The 22,030-nt window shown below is 47.9% G+C and overlaps 1 protein-coding gene across 1 annotated transcript in view; it reads right to left on the reverse strand.

Annotated features, from left to right (window-relative positions):
* The window catches only part of GAB2 (GRB2 associated binding protein 2), a 159,991-nt gene that overhangs the window by 64,899 nt on the left and 73,062 nt on the right, over positions 1–22,030 (reverse strand). Inside the window, exon 2 of the mRNA XM_044450128.1 lies at positions 10,405–10,705. Coding sequence (XP_044306063.1) covers positions 10,405–10,705 — 301 coding nt within the window. The remainder of the gene's footprint in view (positions 1–10,404; positions 10,706–22,030) is intronic.

A 22,030-nucleotide genomic window follows, 5' to 3' on the forward strand; every position in this document is an offset into this window, starting at 1 on the left:
CTCTCAAAACAGAAGACCACCTGCAGGCAACCCTTCAAATAGAGGACTGGCCTGTGGAAGAGGACACTGGCCACCCTGCCACACTCCCTGCCCATCATTTTCCCAGAACAGCAGCAAAGGGCCCGGAGAGTTGAAAGTTAGCGTTTGTTCCTGTCGGGGAGAACGGGACGGGAGCACAGGCCACGGCGATGGGACAGCCAGAACTTCTGCTGCTGAAGGCAGGGCGTTCACACTGAGCTCTTTGTGCCTCCGTGTGAGAAGAGCCCATGACTCAGCTGCAACACAGGGACCCCTTCACTCCGCCTTCTTTCCAAAACAAGCACATCCTTCTCACCCTCCTCTGATCCCCTGACTTCTTTCCCAACTATCTGCTCTGCGGGGGAATGAGTCAAGTCAGAAACAGTCATCACTGGACGTGGAAAACTGTGCTAAAGGACGAGGACTGATGCTTCTTGGAAGGTGGTACAGAAACACTTGTTCTTAAAAGGGAATCCCACAAAGGAATGCAAAGGGTTGGCCTCCTCTGAGCCTGGGTGAAGTCATATGGCTTCACATCAGGGGTTTGGTCACAACAACCCTGTGAGGTAGACTAGGGTGAGGGTCAGCGGTTGGCTCAGGGGCACGCGGTATGGTTGAAGGCCAAGTGGGGACTAGAACCCAGCTCTCCTGAGTCCCAGCCCAGCTCTCTAATCACTGGCTCTTTCCACACTGTCTCTAGCAGGGGCGTTTGGAGAATATACCAACACCAAATGAACCAAACAGCCGTTTCAGCAGTGGGACCCCGTCTGTGCAATGCTCTCCCCAGAGAGACTCGCCTTGCATTTAAGCTGCAGTCTTTCCAGGGCTAGGGGAAGACCTGTTATTCTCCCAGGCATTTTAACAACTATTTTCAGTGCATTTACGAGTCCATTTTGATGCTGTTTTCAAGCTGATGTGACAGTGTTGTAATGGGTTTAACCTCTGCTTCAGGTGTTATTTCACAGTGCTTTCTGCCTTGTTTTCTTGTAGCACAGAATGTTTTTAATGCATCACGTACTGCCCAGAGAATTGCCTTTTGGGGCAGTTCAAAAGTGCACTACATAAATAAATAACTTTGCCCCATTTGCTGCGCATTAGACCAACGCTTTCAAACTGCATCGCAGAGCAACCTGAGCTTTCTTGGAAGGCTCTCAGTGGCTCTTCAGGAATGGCAGCGCAGAATTTTGCCTGAGAGACAGTCGGCTTGTTAATAGCTGCTGGCATCTTTCTGGAGGAGGAGACTGACAACAGCCTTACTGGATAGTAAAGTTCACCTAGTAGGAATGGACAGATCTGTCCGTTTTGCTTTATTTCAATTCCTCCTTTTTCTTGCCTTAAATTCAGTTTGTTACAAGCCTTTGGACATTTTTACATTCTTCAATTTGTCCTGTTAAGAATTCCTTCTTAAAGCATGCACGAAAATTCATATGCATTCTGTTTGTCTCTCTCCTAATAGAATGCTTAAAAGACAATTTGTATTTTCCCTAATTTAACTACATTTTGTCTGAAATGCATTACAAATTAAAAAACTGCATTTTCACTTAAGTACACATTTTTGGACATTTTCCTAACAGATTCATTCATTCATTCAAAACTTTTGTATGCTGTCCCTTATGCCTTGGCATTTCAGGAACGGCTAACAATCCATGAGATTGAAATACAATAAAATCACAAGTATAAATAACATAATTCAATAAAAATTTACATAAAGGACAAAATCAAAGCCACTGTTCAACACAATTAAAATATTATTTTTTTAAAATAGTGATTAAATAAAAAGGTTTTGACCTGTTGCTGAAAAGAATATAAACTCAATAAATTTATGAATATATTTTTATCGGAGATCTCCACTGCAAGCTTCAAAGCAGTGTGAATTTTGAACGATACCTGAGTTTTGGTCTGCAGATTGGGCTGAAAAGAGTGAGATGAGAAATGTCTGCATTCACATGAACATTGCAAAACTTTATCTCCACATCCCTTGCCCTCTCTAGTTTAGTAACCTGTTCCCAAACAGATGCCCCGAGGTAGCAAATAATCAAAACACAGACATAAGAACCCTTTTCCTGTTCAACCACATCTACCTCTGAACATGGGGGGTTCCACTTGGCCAATACAACTCCCTGACACTGATGAGACCACTCAGCTTCTGCAAATGTGTCAAATCCCCTTGCAAAGTCAACTAAACCAGCCCCCAGCCCCAAAGGTTCTCTGACATCACAGTTGCCCTTTGGCAGAGAGGGGTAATGGCCCTTGATCTCGGGGTCACGGCAGTGTATGCCCGGAGGCAGTGAAGGACCCACAGGGGCAACTTTAGCCCTGTGCGGGACAAAGACGTGCTCCAGGCACAGGCACCAGAACCCTCTGCAGTGCGCAAGGGCTACACATCAGAAGCACCCCAGCAGGGAAATCCACGTGCAAAATATCCCTCCGAAGGTAGACGGTTTGAAAACCATTAGGCAGTGCTGCCTTTCCATTATCCGTCACCAAAGCTGTGACCGTCACCAAAGCTGTGACTGCAACCCCCAACACCAAAACAAATTATATTTTCAAGTCCACTCTTTCACTCAAGTGGCTTTTCTCTGCAGAAATCTGAGCAATGTGCTTGTACCCTGAGCAGTATTTATTTTAAGCATAGCTCAGAATGGGCTGGGTTGGATTCCTTGTCAGGTCAGAGAGAGTGAGAGAAGGGAGAGGAGAGAGAGGGAGCACTCGAGGCGCAAGAAGCAGCTTTGAACAAAACAGATGGGGAACTTCCGGAACTGCTGGACACTTGTCTGCTGGGGCAGAGAAAGCTCAGACAGCGCAATTCCTAACACCTGACTGCTATTTCTGAGACTGCAAGGATGCGTTTTTTGGTAAGGATGTTGCGAGGCAGGAGCAAGGAACAGGACTGTGCAACTCTAGATGGTACGTGGCAAAGTCGGTGGGTGGAAAAAGCAGGAAGAGACAAAGACCAGGTGCCCGTTGGTGATTTTAAACTCATGACTTAACCCTCTCTTACGGGGCCCTTCTCTTTCTTGAGATGGCCACCTGTAAGACTTGGGAATTTAATACGGCACCAGTGATCCATCTTGACCACCCATCCTTGACACGGATTTCCCAGAGTGGCCAGGGAGAAACCGTCTACGTCCCACACCTGTAGCCCATCTGGCTTTATTACTACACTGTGTTTATATCCTGCCTTTCCTCTCTTGTGAGGAACCCAAAGAGCTTGTGTAGCTTTATTTTGCCCTCTCAACAACAACCCTGTGAGGTAGGTTGGGTTAAGAGGGACAGCCTGGCCCAAAATCGCCCAGTGAGCTTCATGGCCAAGGGGGACTTGAACCCCGATCTCCCAGGTCCCCAAGTCCAGTGCTCACACCACCACACTGTGCGAGCATGTCTTCACACCTCCAGGCTCACTTTAAAGGTAAAGGTAAAGGTTTCCCCTTGACTTAAGTCCAGTCATGCCTGACTCCAGGGGGCGGTGCTCAGCTCCGTTTCCTAGCCGAGGGAACCAGCGCTTGTCCGCAGACAGTCTCTGTGGGCATGTGGCCGGCATGACTGAACACTGAGGTGCACAGGACGCTGTTACCTGCCCACCGAAGTGGCACCTTTTCATCTACTTGCATTTGCATGCTTTCGGACTGCAAGGTTGGCAGGAGCTGGGATGGAGCAACGGGAACTCACCCTGTTGTGCAGATTCGAACTGGCGACCTTTCGATCAACCAGCCCAGCAGCACAGTGGTTTAACCCACTGCGCCACCTGCAGTCCTTAGGCTCCCTTTAGCCCTGCCTAAGAGCCACCATGCTCAGGATGTCAAATCTCCTTTTCACGTAATTTAAGGCAAAGCCCATCATCACAGGTTGGGGAGTGAATTTGTCACTCTCTTTTGCCTCTCCTGAATCCCTCCTTTAATCCGTTTCAACTAAATCCAAGTTCTAGTATTCCCCCATCCTAGAACCCCAAGGGGCCACCCCATGGTGGGAGATTCAGGCCAGATCCAAGGAATGATCTCGCCACACACCGCGCAGTCCAACTGTGGAATTTGCTTCCAGAGGATGTGGTGACATCAGGTCCCCCATGGCCATGGCTTTAAAAGAGGACTGGACAACCTCACATGTTGGGGAAGTCCACCAAGGGCTGCTGGTTGGGATGGCTACAAGCCAGGAGGTCTGGGCAGGAAGGTACTGATGCACCCATAGCGACTCGTGGGCAGCCGATCCGTTGCTGCATAAAGAGGACGCCCGACTAGCTGGATCTGACTCTGATCCAGCCGGGCTTGCCATACGTTCGAAGGCTTACCTTGGAAATCCTGGTAATGACCCTCCAAGTTGGATGGTACAATCTTATTGCAAGGTTGCTGCAACGCCACAGTACTGCAAGAGCAGAATTTGGCTGGGCTTAGCAGAGGTGGGTTGGAGGGGGACCACCCACTGTGCTAGCTTGCTTCCCGTGGGACTCGCCAGACCAAAAGGGAAAACCGCACTTCTATGGGAAGAGCCACCATTTATGAATCCCAGCTGTGCTCCAAGGACACATTTACAGGGCCCGGTCCCTGCAGAACCTCTAAGTCCAATAACACAAAGTGATACCACAAACTATATTTAACACTCAAACAAAATTTTGCACCAATGGAAAAACAAGACATCCCTGGCATCTAATATAATTTGAATAATTAAAGCATGTTAGAAATAACGGCTGATTGAAATTGAAACTTAAGATCTTGTTCCCCATAATCAACAAAAGAACCATCACTGAAATTTCGTATGTACCTGGTAGGCAGGAGGAATCAGCAGAGCAGAGGCAACCCTCTTGTTCTCTTGGCTCAACCATGTCAAAATCTTAACTATTTAGAAAATTCTAATCCAAGTTCCTTCTATGAACGGCACAGCTAGGCAGAAAGACTCAAGTAGGAGCTTCAGCCCCAAATGTGAATCTTGTCTGGGACTGCCCTAAGGCAAGCTTACTTTGGAGGCTGCCGGTCCTAAATCCACCCTCTTCTGAGCCCGACAGCTTTGGAAGACCCAAGCAACCCTTCTGTAGCCAGTTCCCATGTCCCCAGACCCAGCGGGACCAACTCTACCAGAGAGGTCTGTGGGAACACACGAGAGAAGGGAGAAGGGGCGAGGAAGCCAGAAGCTCGCCATCCCATTGGGAATATGGAAAAGCCTTTTCAGTGGTGGTGCCCTATTGGTGAAATGCTCTTTCCAGAGAGGCTAATTTGGCACTGCATTGTCGTCTTTTTCAGTACCAGACGGAGACGAGGCCTTTCTCTCAGGCTTTCAAATCTATCAGTACGGAAAGAAAACGTGTTATGTTCCTGGATGCGGCCTGCTGGCGTCCATTCTGGTCTGTTCTTTGGTCTTATTCTGGTTTAAATGCTTTTATATTATGTTCTGTCATCCTCTTGCATTTCATGGAGAAAAGGTCTGAAACTCCCAGCATCCCCTGCCAAAAATTATTTATTTATTCATTTATCAAGCTTATAATAAATATAAGCCTCGGGGCGGCTTACAAAAATTGTGCTTAAAACAGCCACAAATTCTACAGACCAGCCACGGATGTGCAAACCTTGGGGGCTTTTCTGCAGCATAAAACAGTTCGGGGAGCGCTGATTTCCAAACTGAGACGTTTCCTCCTCTTAACGCATCTGGAAACAGCTGGTGTGCCTGCGGCCATCAAGCACTGCGACTGGTTGCTGGACAGGTGTCAGAAGAAAGACGGCTTCGCAGGTGGACGGCTTCCTCTTCTCGGCTGCCAAGCCAGCACAGGCTCCTCCAACGCTGGGATGTTTAGCCTCTTCCCGACTTGTCCTGCCGAGGTCACTTGGCCGGGGAGGTAGGTGGGCTCCTTCAGGTCGGAGGGGGCAACTCTTGGCGCTTTTCCACGTTAAACAATTCCTCTACTCCCTCTGCGACAACTTTTTCGTAACTTGTTTTCCACCGTGTTTCTGGTCATGAGAGCCAGATGCCTATTAATACTTGGAAATCCTGTACGGATTTTGCAGAGCTCAGTGCTGGAAGGGTTGTTTTGCTAATGGGAATGCAAAGTAGATCCTGGGTCTCTTGCTGATAAATGCCAAGCTTGAATGGAGTTCCTAAAAGAAACATCTGCTCTGTCCTCTGTAAAACCATCAAACCGATGGCCCCCGGCAAGGTGGAATCTCGTTTATGGCGGAACAAGCATTCCTGGTGCATGTTCTGGACCTCTGCTCACACTCCTGCCTTCCACTACATGGAAATGTGTACCCTGGATGTTTATGCAGCACCATTAGCCCGCAAGTCACTTTACTGACTTAACATAAGCAAAAAGAGAAAGGTCTCGGCGTCAAAGTTCTTTTCAATTTCAAGAGGGCAGCAAGTTTTTTCAAGGTAAGCAGATTCCGAAGTGGTTTGCAACCAAAAGGCAAGAAAGTGGCTCTTAGAGCACATCAAGCCAGAGGTTTGCCTAGAAGCAAAAATGACAAAACCAAGGCGGTCATACTTCGGACACAACATGAGAAGGCAAAACTCCCTGGAGAAGACTCTCATGCTAGGGTGTTGTGAGGTCCTAACTCACGTGTCTAATTAACTCACCCTGAAGCCGGCAATAAAACTAAAGTCTTTTATTGCTACTTTCTACAAGATTTACAGCACTACAGAAAAGCTCTGCTGCAAAGGTCTAACCCAGTCAGTTGCCTCTCTCTTTGTGACGTCTCTGGGGAGACCGCGTGGGATTAGCTTTTCCTCTCACGTCTTTCCGCTCTTGGGTGGGACAAAGCTTTGTCTTGTCTTTTTCGCTCCAATCGTCGTAAGCTACGTCTAAGATTAGCGTTGACGAAGGACAGCCCACTCCCACTCCCCGAGTCACACAGCGTCAGGAGGTGGTGGTGGGGGGGGGGGTATCTGGTCCACGCTTCTCAGATTCAGAATGGGGAGAAGTCTCCCGTTCAGAAGCCTCATGACCAGGCTGAGACAGGGCTGTTTGTTCAGGGGGCAAAGGGTCAGGATGTGGGGGAGCTACTTGTTCGGTAGTTCCCAAGTCAGGCTGGCGAGGGGTCATTTGGTTACTGGGCCCCAAGCGTAAGTCATCTTACTCTAATGTCTGGTTCTCATTTTGAACGTTTGACTCTTTCTCGTGAGGTGCCGTCTCTGTCGAGACGTCAGGCATGACACTGGGAAAGTTGAAGACAGAAAAGAAACGGAAGAACCGTCAAGAGATGGATGGGCTCCATCCAGGACGCCACAGCCTGGAATTTACAAAAGCTGAGCAGGGTTGTCCCGGATAGGATATTCCGAAGGGCCTTCATTCATAGGGTCGCCCTAACTTGGAGACCTCTTGATGGCATGGAAGAACGACAACAAGCTTACAGCCGTCTACCCACCTTGATTGCTGTAAGTGGACAAATGATAAGCTTCCGTTGATTTTAACTAAAGGATCTTAATGACCAGGTATGTTTTCTCGGTAAGTCGGAAACTCCTCCCAGCCTTTGGAATGCAATGCCCAGCAGCCCTTGAGAAGCTGACAGCTCTCCAAGGGTGAGGGGAATGGACAAAGACCCCGCTGTAAGGCAGTTTGGCAATTTCAATCCAAAGAGGAGACAGAAAGAGAAAGCGAGAGTTTTAGAGCTGTGAGTCGGCTGGAAAGGCATACTTCACAGGTGGAGAACATCTACGAATCTGAGGCAGGGTTCGCAGCTGTGCTATCTCTTAGTGACTCACTTTTCAGTACACAGATATAGACATTTTTAATAATCCAGCTCAGACAAATCAATGTTCAGGCAATCACAGCAGTTTTACTCAAGGGTTGCAATAAATGCAGCTAAAACCAAAACAGTTTTGTACAGTAAGCCCTAAACACAGTTCAAAACAAAATTTGATCGGTTGGCCCAGGCCTCTTTCGAACAGCTGCACCGTCACTCCTGCCAATGGTGGGCAAGGATTGACCCTGGCAGGCCTCCATCTGGAAGGTTTTCCACGGTCTGAAGGCCACAACCAAAAGGCCCTGGTACTGCACCCAGCTGCGGTACCTCTTCCGGGGCAGGAGCACGGTGCGTTGCTCTCAGCGCTTGGAGGCAATCTGGAGCTTCCGAGGCAATTCTCAAGGTATCTTGAACCTTGTTGGGCATTTGCCTGAATGGATGAGGCCTCCAAGGAACGGACAGTCAGCGCTGTACACACTGGCCCTGCCTCAAGACATAAAGATCTGGCAGGATCCATCTCTCTGGCAGCCACCGGACTGTTCCCCACACTTGGCCCTGGCCAGGAAGCAAACTGAGCCGAGATCAAGCCTGCGAAAATTCTGGAACAATTGTGGCTTCCTTGCGCAAAGCAGGTTAAGCATGTATATTTTTTGCACAAAACAAAGTATGTAATTCTTTGCACAAAACCCACAACGTACATAATGATTTGCGCAAGCAATGTGAAGCCTGTAAGTCACACATGCGGAAACAATGCTCCACTTGGACTAACTTCTCACTAGATGCCCACATAGACACTTGAAGTGTGGCCGACTTAGGGGAGAGAAGCAGGTCAGGGGAAATTTGAAGGATTTCCACCCCCAGACCTGATTCCCCACACATCCCTCGCCTACATCTTTGGACCCACAGACCCTGTCCCTTCCCTTCACCTTGCTGTGCTGAATGTTAGTAGAAAACTGTGCAGGCTTGGACCCAGAACCAGTCTCAGGGCCTCTTAGGGTATTAAGGGTATAACCCTAAGCCAGTTTAGTCATGCATAGGATTGGCTGGATGGGAAACGCTGGGAGGGCTTTTCTCTGTGCAAGCATGCATAAAATTGCACCATAAAACCAGCATTTCGAACTGAAACCAGAAACAAACTGCCAGCAAACATTAGAAAAACGGCAGCATAAACTCCAGTAGCAACATCTGCTCTGAACTCTGTGGTCAAATTAACAAGTTGGAAGCTTGACTTAGAACTGTGATTTTCCAGCTACTTTTCAAATGCAACTTCCACCCCGGACAAGCTGCTGTCGCCTTAAATTGGCTGTGATGAAGGGCATGAGTAAATCATATTATTTACAGAATGAAAGAGACACCTTCACCACCAAGGAAACAAAGGATCAAGTGACCTGCTAAGTAACTTGCGTAACTGTGAGACCGCAGGGTGTTCAATCTGTAAGGAAAGCTGAATCTTAACTTTTGCTCCAGTCTCCATCTCCAGTCAAGATGAAGTCCTCTGAATAAACCAAGCTTAGCAATCAGGCTCGGCCTATCTGTGTCAATTCCTAAAAGTGGGAATTCTATAGCTGTGCATCAAGCAGTCCAAGGACCGTAGACTGTATGAGCAAGTTGTATCAGCATACACTCGATGGCCTGCATGGCCCCTTCCAACGCTACCATTCTATGATTATATGCCCATTTTGGGGTATGTTGCTAGTCATTTAAATAATTTAGGGCCCTGGGGCAAAATCTGCATGAAAATCTGCATGAGCTATGTTATACACGTGTATACAAATTAAGAAATATTGACAAGGGTTCATTTGAATTCCACAGGAGACAGAAACATTGACAAAACCTGCCAATTCATTTTTCATCGAAATCATCTTGGAGAAAATAAATTCTTCAGTTAATTGGCTTCCTGCCTGATTATCTCAAACCAACAGGAAAAAAGTTTATTTTCTAGACTTAATTGACTTGCTGGTAAAGATTTGGGAAGGGACTGCTGAGCAGGTAGGGAGAGCCTCTTTGGCTGCAGTCCACCTGAAAAACTTTCCTCTGCATGGCCTTCCATTATTTTTATTTATTAATTTTATTTCTATATTGCTCCTTAGCCAAAGCTGTCTGGGAGTTTTAAACAATGTATAAAAACAGAAAACAAACGACAGCACTAGAATACAATACAAATACCATAAAAACAACAACGTTAAAATGAATTCTAAATAGCTTAAAATACAAAAGGCCCAGCAAAAAAGGAATCTTCATCAGGGGAATCTCCTCAGCCCCCTGAATAATCAAGGAGAAGAGGGCTGCCTTCACCTGGTGCCGAAAAGATGGCAAGTTTGGTGCCAAGTGGGCCGCAGCAGGCAGGCTGTTCTGAAGATGGGGGCCACCACGGAAAAGGCCCTCCCCCTTACTGCCACCCTCCGAGCTTCCTGCGGGGTAGGCACTTGGCGGAAGCTGATCGTGAGTGCCACGCAATAACAGGACACCCAGGTCAGTGGGAAATGGATCCCAAGTCCTTTCAAATATAATAGGATCTCAGACCATACGAGCCCATGGCAAGCAACCTATCCTATTTCGTCAACCTTCACCCCATAGGACACATTCCAAAATCGCAACTTCTGCGTGCAGCAGGCACCTTTTGCCCGTGCTTGCAGGCTACGAATGTGTTGCTTCTGCTCCCCCACCACAAAAGCTCGGGTCTCCCTGGATGCACAAGCCAGCCAGGACGCATCGCCCGTACCTGCGTTCTCCTCAGACTGGTTGAAGCCGCAAATCTGGCAGATGCTGCGAACCCACTTGTTCATGTCATCCTCCGTTTCAGCAACCAGGTAGAAGGTCCTCTCGCTCGTCTTGATGTCGAAGACGTAACTGTCCTGCAGCTCCTTCTTGTTGAAGGTCAGTCCGGCATCCACCTGCTCGCAGAAGTTGAGGTTGATCACGCGCAGCGGCTTCTTGGAATGGTCGTTCTTGTAATACTCCAGGACGTCCGGGTCCCCGCTCATGCGGCCACTGCGCAGGATGAACCAGCGCTTCTTCCATGCCTAGAAGTGCAAAGAGAAGCCCTGAATTATTCTGGGCCGTTGCCAGGTACCAAGTCAGCTCAGGTCAGGCCCGGGTTGGGAACCTTGCGGGGACCACACTGCAGGCAAAGGGCCACTGGGCGAGCATCCCGCCCCTTCGCCGTCTGGTAACAACACTGCTTTCTTTGCAGCACTGGGAGAGATTCAGAGCATTTGATCAGCTGTAATGCCATTTACAAGGGCTTAGCAGAGCTATCATGGGAAGGATGTTTTGGAGGGCTTTCATTCAACAGGGTCACCGTAAGTCAGACGCAACTTGATGGCACATCACAACAACAACAGCAGCTTTATATCGGGGCATGGGGTCAGCTGCTTAACCTGTCTTGTGATTTAATTTGTCTAAGCTACAGTAGCGTTTAAATGTTGGTTTCCAATGTGGCAGTGTTTTGTCGCAATGTTTTTATTGTTATCTGTATTTTATATGGTATTGCGAATTGTGCTTGATGTGCTACGGACCACCAAGACGTTCTTCTGTAAAAAAATGAAAGATAAAAATGCACATGACTGGACCTGAACAAGAGGGTACATCTTTGCTTTTCTGGCTTGAGAGAGATGGAATTTCTGCCTCATGCAACAAAATTTCATGGACGGGCCTTGAACTAGCTGGAACAACCTTGAATGGGCAACAAATGCGGAACGGTGATTTATGAGCCTTGTCAGCAAGCTCTGATCCGGGACGACAAAGGGCTGAGCTGGAGGGTTTGCCAGTGCTTGATCTGGGGAAACATTTATTTAGCACATTTGTATCCCACAACTCCAAGTTTTTTTTTAATGTTCGTATTGTGTATAGCCTGAACGGGAGGGGAAAACTATGCCAGAGCTAAGACACTTTGGGGCACTTGTAGAGGTGGAAAAGCAAGGTATAAATGCTAATTCTAAATCTAAACTTCCTTAATGTGTATAAAACATGGCAATGCGCTTGCGGACGACACACGCAGGACAACACACACCCTGCCTTCTGAAACCCTGCTACTTGGGTTCCGGAGGTTGGCCAGGTGTTCATTCTTCACACATAGCTTCATATTTGGGTTCCAAGCCATAAAGGGGAGAAACTGACTCCAAAAGAACAGGTCACAGGGGCTGAACTCCAGGCTACTACCCGGATGGGGTGAAGTTGTAGATCAGCCATAAAGATCTCCAATTTTGTTCAGGTACTCCTCATTGAAAAGAGCTTTCAATTACAATGCTTGGGTGGAATCAGGAGCTGTACATTGGTGAAGAACAACAAGAAAGCTTGTGGAGTGTAGTGGTCAAGAGCGCGGGACTGGGACTCAGAGGATCCGGGTTCTAGTCCCCGCTCAGCCATGGAGCCAACTGGGTGACTTCGGGCCAGTCACAGGCTCTCAGCCCAACCTACCTCACAGGGTTATTGTTGTGGGGATAAGACGGAGCATCAGAAGAGAATGATGTAAGACGCACTGAGTTCTTTGTAAGAAAAGAGGCGGGATATAAATCCAATCAATCAATCGATTGATCAAGCAAGCAGGTGCCCCTTCCTACCCCCACAAAAAAAGGTTGCTAGCTTAAGAGGTCCAAGTCACCCTCTCCTCAATAAGAACAACAGGCGGATTGGTACCTATTCCCCCTCCAGCATCTTTTGCTCAAGGCTCAATGACAGAGCTGGCCCTTTGTGCTCAGTATCATATTCCAAAGCAAAACTTTAGGCAGGGGTCAGAAGGAAAAAGCTTTTGCAAAAAAAGCAATCCCTCCCCCTTCGTAACGTATAATTACTTTAGCATAGAGCTTCCACATCCACAGGCAGTCTATCTGGGAAAGGTCAGATGTGGCATCACGGGAATTTTAAATGGCATCTCAAAGGAACTTCTGGGGGCCACGGGCAGGCATCAGAACAGCATTGGGCCCTGCTGAAGTCCTGGCAGACACGTACCGGTGTTTTTTCTGCCTGTGGACAATTTACATGCTCCCCCAGTTCTCCTCTTAAGAGGCAATTTACAAACTCATATACGTTCTGCTGCTCTTGATAACATCTTCCTCTTGCAGAGCAAAAAAATCTGTTTTGTATGTAAGGAACAGCAAGCTGACGCTTGCTTTAAAGGCTGTTTCTCCATTCATGCATCTCTCTCTCTGCCAAGAAGCACATGTATCTGCAGAATACATATTGGCCCAGCTGCCTGAGACAGACAGTGGAGACCAAAGCTAGAATTTTAAAAGCACAAAACACACCGTTCTTTCATCACAGGCTGTCAAGGAAGCATGGATGTGATCCCTGCAGCTCTTGAACACACAGCTGTCCCGGCTGAAGCTGTCGTGGTTTGGTCTGATGCGCATCCCTTGAATATCCCATGGCAGTGAAGTGCATCTTCAGTGCCCCCTTTTCCTGGTTTCAATGTGTCCCAGGGCTGGCCTGCTTAATTTAGGTTATGTTTCTATGTATTTACAATCTGCACACCGTTTTTCTCCTGCAACGGTTCCCACACTGATCCTCAAACACCACCAAAAACAATAGTCAACGGAAAACAGTTCACAAAGCTAATTCACAACTGCGGCCGGTGATTCAGTCAGAGCAAACAGCCCACAAACAGACACAAGGGGGCTGCTTCAAAATCATCAGGTGATATTAATTTAATCATTTACATCCCGTCCTTCCGCTATTAAACAGAAGAGGCCCAGTGAAACCAGACTAACATGACCTCAGGGGGGGCACCTTAGGGGCAGCCACCGAAAAGGCCCTGCTCTGTTTCAGTGGTGTTCCATTTGGCCACAATCCCTATGCATGCCTGGATGGAAAGAAATCCTAGAACTCTCCATTATGGCTGGCTGAGGAATGCTGGGAATTGTAGGACATCCTTCCTGTCTAAACATACATAGGATTTGTCTCTTAAACTCGAAGCTTGGAAAGAAAAATACCTGACACCTATCATTAAATAGATGGACGTCTCTCCACTTACTATACATCTGAGTCTCTCCTTCAACCACTGATATCATGGGGATGCCTGCTTAGATAGATGAACTGATTATATTAACATCGGTCTTTGCAATGGAAGCAATTGCTTCTTTGTTCCATTTTATGTTCACTCCTTTTTTCTTCTGTACAGTAAGTGTATATTACAGTAAGTAATGCTCCTTACTGATCTCTTATGTTAGGATTCCTCCTTTATTTTAGCTTGGCCATTGCTAACATTACTGTTATGCTGCAAAGAAAAGATTTTTAAACATCTGTTAAACCTTATCCTCCTTTAAAAAAACCCCCTCTTAATCTAATGGTCGTGCACACAGGAGCAGCAGGCAATTTCGGGAGGGGTGGGGGTGCGTGGTCTACAGAAGGGCCCCAGTGCAATCCCGAACTTGTTCTATTAAATAAAAAGGCAGCATGTCATATAGAAATTATTTCTCCATTTGGCATCCCAGGGAGACTCTGCCAGCAAACAAGGTGGGGTTGGAACAGGGGTGGGCACACTGCAGCCCCTCGCCTAATTCCAGAGGCCCTCTGGCAGGGATCGGGCCAGGAATTGGCCAGGAGTGATCGGCAGCCTGCTGGGTGAGGAGGACAGGGGACCAAGAGGGAGAAAAGGCGAGGGTGGCGAGAGAGGGAGGGAGAACACGGATGGCCCCCACCCACAATGGGTCTTGGACTTGCTTACTGTTTGTGGGATGAATTCCCTCTGGGAGAACCTCTTGCTGGGGTGCATGGACAAGAGCAACCCAAAATTACCACAGATTTTTGATGCCAATAAGTGGGCATTTCAATCTTTTAGGATAGGGGGAAATGGCACAAAAGCCAGGGATCCACCAAATGGTTGGAGGCTGGTGGAGGGTTCGGAGGGGAACCCCAGTGGCCTTATTTCATAGAATCATAGAAGAGCAGAGTTGGACTGGGCCATTGGGTCCACCCCCCTGCTCAGTGCGGGACTCCCAGCTGAACCCTCCCTCTCAGAGGGCTGTCCAGCTGCATCTTGAATGCCTCCAGGGTGGGAGAGCCCAGCACCCTCCAGGTCTTGGCTTCTGTTGTTGCACAGTTCTAGCAATCAGGATATTTTCCTGATATCCAGCAAGAACCTGGCTTCCTGAAACTTGAGTCCGTTGTTCCGTGTCTTTCACACCAGGACGACTGAGAAGAGATCCTGTTCTTCCTTTTTGCGACAGTCTTTCATTTGGCCTCATCTCTAGTTCCATCCTGGCCTGGAGGGCCTCCCAAGACTCCAGAAGCAGGGCCCCACAAGCTGGGGGTGTCCCACGCCATCTCCCCAGAGCTTCCCCTGCTCTGCCCTCCAGCAAAACTGAGGCCTGGAAGATTCTCTCTCTTGTGGGACATCACCAGATGAACCAGGTGAACAATAACCGAGGCTGGGCAGAGTTCATCCCTATGTTTCTTAGGCAAACAAGGTTCAGAGAAAGAATTGAGTTGGAAAAGGGTTCTGTTGCCATCCAGTCAGGTGGAAGGGCATTCAGGTGCCCTTACCCACACATCTGGATCAGAGTCACCTGCTGAAGAGCTCAGGCCAAGAACTCTGCTGTCCTCCGGGCTGGAAAAGAAGGAAATAAAGAGTCCTCGGACCACTTCTGGATGTACTAGCCAGAAAGCAGCCAGAGAACAGCTCCCTTGCTGCTCACTCCTCAGCCCTTGAAAAACAAACAAGGCATCACCCAGGGCTTCAGGGCTTCTGCACAGAGCTCGCGTCATGGACGTGCGTGGAACAGGGAACAGGCTGACACATTCCCGGTCCAGGGGTCACCTTCTGCCACCTGTAATTTTCAATTAAGATAAAGTGGCATTTTGTTCCACAAAGCTGGGAAGGACCAAAGCACAAAGAACAGAAGAGAGCTCCACTCCACTTGGCGAACACCCAGCAAGTTAATTGGGCCCCGAACTATTAACCAGCCGCCTTTCCAAAGCCATGCCAAGCATGATGCTGCATTTATCTTCCGCAAATAGATTTGATTCCCCCCCACCCCTTTGTTTGGTGCTGGTGCCACAGCACACAGCTTGGGCACACAGCTGTTGGAAGCACGGAAATGGTCCAGATGTGCCCAAAGTCCAGATGTGCTGAGTGTGGAAATGGTTCTCCCAGCTATGAAGCTCAGAGAGATGGACTGGAATTTCTGCATATAGCCACAGATGCTTTTGCTTTGGTGGGCATAGGTTGCCCTTGATGCGGACAGAGTTCCTCTCCATTAAGGTTGGGGTTGAGAACTTATCTGGATCTGGGGATATAGCTGGGAACTGGGCTTTGGACACAACCATAAAATGCCTTTATCAGAGGATGAAGCTGTAGCATCTTCCTGTTGTATCTCTGGATCTCAGCCTGCATTTTATTCAGCAAAGACATTTGCTTCGTGCTTATGGGACACTGTGACCACTTCATAATAATGGACTGCCTAATTCAGCTAATTGGTGGCAGCACGATGCAGCCAATGCTTCTTTTAAGCAAATGCTTTGGCTGTGTCCAAGAGTTCCTTTGTTCGGGGAGGTGGTTATTATACAAATAAATTTTGTACCAGAACAGCCTTTAATATTCACTGATGTCCGTGCTCTTTTAAATTATGTATCTGCTTTGTGGGAATTAACAAATGGAAATGGATTCTTTGCCCCCATCTGACAGCTGAATGACTGATATCACAAAACTGGAAGGTTAAAACGCTCACTTCCTATAAGACCAATGGACTGACGCTCTTACAATGCTTATCAACGGGGGCGCAGAGAAACCAACTTCAGATGTTTTGAGGTATTTCCTCTGCTTCTCTTGAAGCCTATTTACAATTGCTAGTTGTGTGCGTTTCATAGAAACCCATGTTAAATATATTAGAAAACTGAAAAAAAAAAAATCAAACTTTTTTTCAGATGCCCAAGGGCCTCACACTGGGAACCCCTGTACAGGCACCACTGAGAGTGGGTAATAAGAAAGCTGTTAGTAAGTAGGATCTATCAAAGAAGTGGTCCCCCCGATGGGTGGAATTAGCTCGTGCCCAGGTCAGGAGTTGATTCCAATGGAACCCTCCATGCTTCCTCTCCAAAAAGCTTGGCTCCACCCTCAGGGAGGTTCCTGCGGCCTGTGGGCCAGACAGCAAGAATGCTGGACATTACTTAATCAGTCTGCTTATTTGGTTTGACAATGAGTCACTGGGTTGATGAACTCACCCCCCCTGACCCTCCTTGTTCCACAGTGTCTCCTTCCAAACCAGAGGCGGTCTGGTTCTCACCAGCTGCTTGGCTAATCTCACTTGTTAACCTTAGCATTTTAGTAAAACATTCCAACTGCTCCTCTGTGTCATTTAGCTCACCTTCAGAGTCTAAGCTTTCTGGCTTGGAATGCTCTATTTTGGGAGAAATGGGCTGTATTGCGCATAGAAGACATGCTGGGGAGCTCTGTCCCAAGAGAGGGGAGTTTTTCAGAAAAGGAATAGACCGACTGGGTCTGACCAACAGCTGGAACTTAGCACCAACTAAATGGGATGGTGGTAGGCCCAGCTGACAAAACCCAGGCCTGCTGCAGGCATCTCTTCAGTGCAAAGGGGACCGGGCAACACCTACAAGAAGCACCTGAAGGGGCAAAGGACACTTCAGGGATGGAAGGTCAGCTTTCCATTGCACTCTGGAAGAGAATAACTGTATTAAATGGCTTGGGACATGGCTACCTTTAAAGCAGTTGTTTCCAACCTTTCCACAGCTGGGGCCTGGCAAAAGCAGGAAAACCACCTTGGGGACCACTGAGGCAGAAACAAAAAGCACCATACACATAATACAGAATCCTGTGCATTAGTTTCCAAACACAATACCCACAAAAAATCTCCAAAACAACCAGAGACCGAGCCTCAAAGAATGCCAACAAATGAACCAATTACTGAAATCGGTGTGGCATAGCGCCCAGTCAGCTCCCACTGAGCCGTCTCTCCCCTCCCCGGCCCCCCTGGCGGCACTGGTGCACCCCCTTGCGAACAAAATGGTGGAGCATGGGAGCCCCTGCACTGGTTCACGGCAAGCGGGATGCACCCCCCCCCCCATGCAAGGATGGCAATGATGTGGCACAGCTCTCCCCAACCTGGTACTCTCCAGATGTGTTGGACTCCGATTCCCAGAATTCCAGGCTGCCTGAGGCTGCTATCGATCATCCCTTGCTGGTGAACTTGCAAGAAGTTCTAGATGGCCACTCCTGGAACCTGGAGGATTAATCGAACTTTGGTGGCTGGATGGGGTCACTGGGGTGGTGGGTGTGGGCTTGGGTGGACTCCAAGGGACGGTGGAGGACAGGAGGGCCTGCAGCTGATAGCCCTGCTCTGCTCTTGTGAATTCCAGGCAGTGGCTTCCTTGAAGGAGTCAACCCGTCTCATCGTTGGTCTTTCTTTTCTTCTGCCTTTGACTTTCCTAGCATGATTGTTTCATCCAGGGAGACTGGCCTTCCCATGACATGCCCAACATACAAGAGCCTCAGTTTTGTCATTTTTTTCTGCCAAGGAAATCTCCAGCTCGATTGGATCTGGGACCCCCATTTGCCTTTCTGTCAGGTTATTCACAAAGCTCTCCTCCAGCACCATGTTTCAAACACATCCATTTTTCTGCACCCACTTCCTCCACTGTCCAACACTCACCCCAGTGCATTCTGATCCGCAATACAAGAGTGTGGATAACACACTTGCAGTGAGAAGCTTCGAGTGTAACTTGAAAACAGGACTGGAGAGCTGCAGTCCAGTCCATATGGAACTCCGTGGAAACCAGCCCACTCAAACAGGACTGACTTCCTCCCAAACACGCTCAGAATTGCATCCGCACCGAACAGAAGCTGATGCTACAGACAAAGGCATTCCTGCAGTCTTCCAAAAGCTTCCTTTTGTCTTGTCACTCCAGGATTTGTAATCTAATTAGTTTTGCACTAAATCTCCAACTGGCTGTGCAGCAGCGAAGGCACCAACTAAAGGACGGATCTTGCGGAAGTCAGCCGAGCAGCAAATTGTTCGGCAATAAAAGCAAAATGTAGGCTGGCGTTCAGATTTCAATTTAGTTTGGGAACTAAATGCAATTTCCCCTTTGACATGCCAGCTAATACAGGAGTTAAATATGGATATATGGCCATTCTGCTTCACTTATCACTGCAGAAAATAACTTGGTCTTCCTTGGCTGAGAAAGAAGCAGGATCAGGGAAAAGTGCTGTATTGCCTTCTTATCTGTAGGGGCATTTTTCCTCTTGAGAAATACATCGACTTTGTGCAAATCTGTTAATTTCACTTAGGTATGCCTCTGGTGTGCAGGCTTGCTCAGTCTAGCATCCAGGTGCTTCCTGTGGGTGGACAATTTCGAGGCCAGCAATTCCTTCTTTAAACTGGATTTGGACTGGGTAGCACTTCAAACAAGATAGAGAAGAGCCTGCCAAACGCAGGACTGCCCTCTGTAAAAGAGGGAACATGGCTTAAAAAAAAAGTATTATGGCTTCTCCCTGCCAATTTTGGTTCGGCAAAGATGCTGAATGTGAGCCCCTCCCACAGTTCCCAAGATTCTACATGGGGTCTCTTCGATGCAACTGGACTTGCTAAGAGACCCTGGCTGTTGGGTGGTATAAAAAGGAAATAAATGGCCGCAGAGAAGGGCCGTCAGTTTGCATGCTCTCTCAGTGCCTCAGTGACCATATCCTTGACTCTCTTCTTGCATTTAGCCCTGTTGATTCAATACTGAATTGCTTATGCTGTGGAAAAGCCAGGGATTAGAAACATAGAAAGAGAGTGAGTCAGAAGGGGTCTCCTGGGCCATCTAGTCTGACCCCGGCTCCAGCCAGCTCCACTCATAACATGCCTACTATGTGCGTGTCCAGCCTATCCTTGAACACCCGCACCAATGGGGCCTCAACGACCTCCCGTGGAAGCCCATTCCACACCCTCGGGGTCCTAACATCAGGAAGTACTTCCTGGCATCCAAATGGGACCTGGGTTCCCTGAGCTTTGCTCCGTTGGAGCGCGTCCTGTCCTCCTCTGCAGGGGAGAACAGGTCTCAACCCATCTCTGTCTGACACCTTCCTCATACCTGGATGTCGCCAACAGATCCCCTCTGAGTCTCCTCTTCTCCAGGCTGAAAAGACCCAGCTCCCTAGTCTTGTCTCATGCGGCTTTCCCTGCCATCCGGCCACCATCCTTGTGGCCCTGCGCTGCGGGGGGGCGGGGGAGCTTTTGTTCATCAAACAGGTGCTCAACCACGAGCTGCACCCTTCTCCCTTGGGGGATGCTTGGGGCTCTGCAATACCTGCTTGGCACCAGAACATCCTGGCAGGACCCATCCAAGAAAGACACACATTACCTTTCCACGACTGCAATAACATTTAAAGAGAGGGAAAGGTACAACATAAGAGCTTCCTTCCTTCCTTTGAAATCGTGTAAGAGATTTCAAAACACCCAATTCTAGGTTGGGTACCAGACTTGATCCCATCTGCAGCTGGAAGGACAGCTCCTTTGCTGCTCTGACTTTGGCAGGGAGGGGAGCGCTTGGCTTGCTATTACTACTGACAGGCACAGAACGAGAGAGAGGCACACGCAGACGTACAGGATCCCATTTTAAGGCTCGTTCCTGGATGCAGTCGATATGACATTGCCTCTTTCCAAGGTGAAATGTCTGAGAACATTTCTGAGATTATTCTCTCTCTCTCTCTCTCTCTCTCTCTCTCTCTCTCTCTCTCTCTCTCTCTCTCTCTCACACACACACACACACACACACACACATGCTCCCAAGAAAAAAGGGACACAGAATTTCCTCCAAATACTTTCCACCACTTTTTGTGGGGCCTGACATCCCCCCAATAATGACCTGTTAAGGCCCAGGACACTGTGAAATATGCAAAAGGATGGCCAGGCTGTGGAAAAGACGAAGATGTGCAATTGCCACTGAAATGGTGTGAGAAACAGTTGCAGAACCGCCCCCGCCCCTCACCGGAAAGATTTAATGAAAGGGTTCCTCTTACTGTAAACCATCCTGAGACTTTTGTTAGGGAGGGGGTGAAAATAGTGGAAATAAATAAATAAAATATTTTTCTGGTCACAAAGACAGTGTGGAATCTCTTTTTAAAAAAATAAGTTCTATTGTTATTATTTTCTACAAACTAAGAAAACTAAAACATCTATCATCAAAGACATCGGACATACTGGGTCAGCCCCCCCCCCTTTTTAATAACAATCCATAGCCATATTCAAATCTAAGCATAGTCCCGTTTCTCTAGTCAATAGTAAAAGGCAGTGCTTTTTTTTGTCACAGAACGCACCGGAACGGAGTTCCGGCACCTTTTCTCAACAGATTTTCCAAGTTTTAAAAGTAACTTGAAAATTTGATGTTTGATCCATATGTATTTGAATCGCCCTCTCGAGCTTAGCATGTCGGCGGCAAAATCATTAAAACGGTGCGTGCGGGCTGCTTGTGTGTCGAGTCCGATGTGTGCGCACTTCGTCCGCGCTGGTTGTGATGGCGCTGCTCGGCTTGCGATTGGTCGTGTGGTTGCGCGCTGAGTGCTTCCTGCGGGTGGCGACCGTTATGTTTCGTTACACAACTGGCGTGTGTGGGTGTGTGTACAGTGATTTGACTACATGTGAAAGGTAAATAATTTCATGAGTTCTGACACCTTTTTTCTTACACAAAAAGCACTAGTAAAAGGAGTTCAGAGTGGAATCTCAAGGGGTCATTTGTGCAGAGTTCCAATTCAAAGCACACTTACTTCAAAGCTACCTTCATCCAGCCAATGGACTTACTTCAGACGGAAAAAGGGTGTAAGAGGTCAGGCTTAAAATGGATTGCTGTTTCAAGTTTCTCCAATCTAAAATGTGGAACATAGTTCTGCCTGCCCTCACCATGCCCTAAATTTTCCCGTTTTGCGTTTTGCTTGCTTGTCACTTGGCAGCTCTCTTATCCCAGGGAAGGGCTAAGTATGAATCAATTACCTAGCTGACGTTCGAATCCCGGCGTGATCCCGCATGCCATTTTAAGATGCTTGTGAGGTGGGGCCAAAAATGCAAAATCTGCAAGAGCAGAATCCACCCTCATGATCAAGATACTGGAATGAAATGTGGACATTCTGGATACACTCCTACACTGGCATGACCTCTCCCACACACGCACCAAGTTTCAAGGGTGCTGAGGAAGCAGGGAAGATGCAAAACACACTGTAATTTGAGGTGCCTCCTGATGTATCCGTGACACCTGGTACCTATGCATACAACACAATTCTTTGAAGTCTGAATGCCAGCTCCTTCCCAGACCTGTTTCTAAGAGGTGACTGAAGTTTTAAAATAAATTGCAGTGACTTATCCGATGCCAAGCTACTCTTAACAGTGCAATTTACTAATACAGACAGAAGCACTCGA

Source organism: Varanus komodoensis, unplaced genomic scaffold (assembly GCF_004798865.1).
Source record: "Varanus komodoensis strain SLA01 unplaced genomic scaffold, ASM479886v1 scaffold63, whole genome shotgun sequence".
Taxonomy (NCBI): Eukaryota; Metazoa; Chordata; class Lepidosauria; order Squamata; family Varanidae; genus Varanus; species Varanus komodoensis.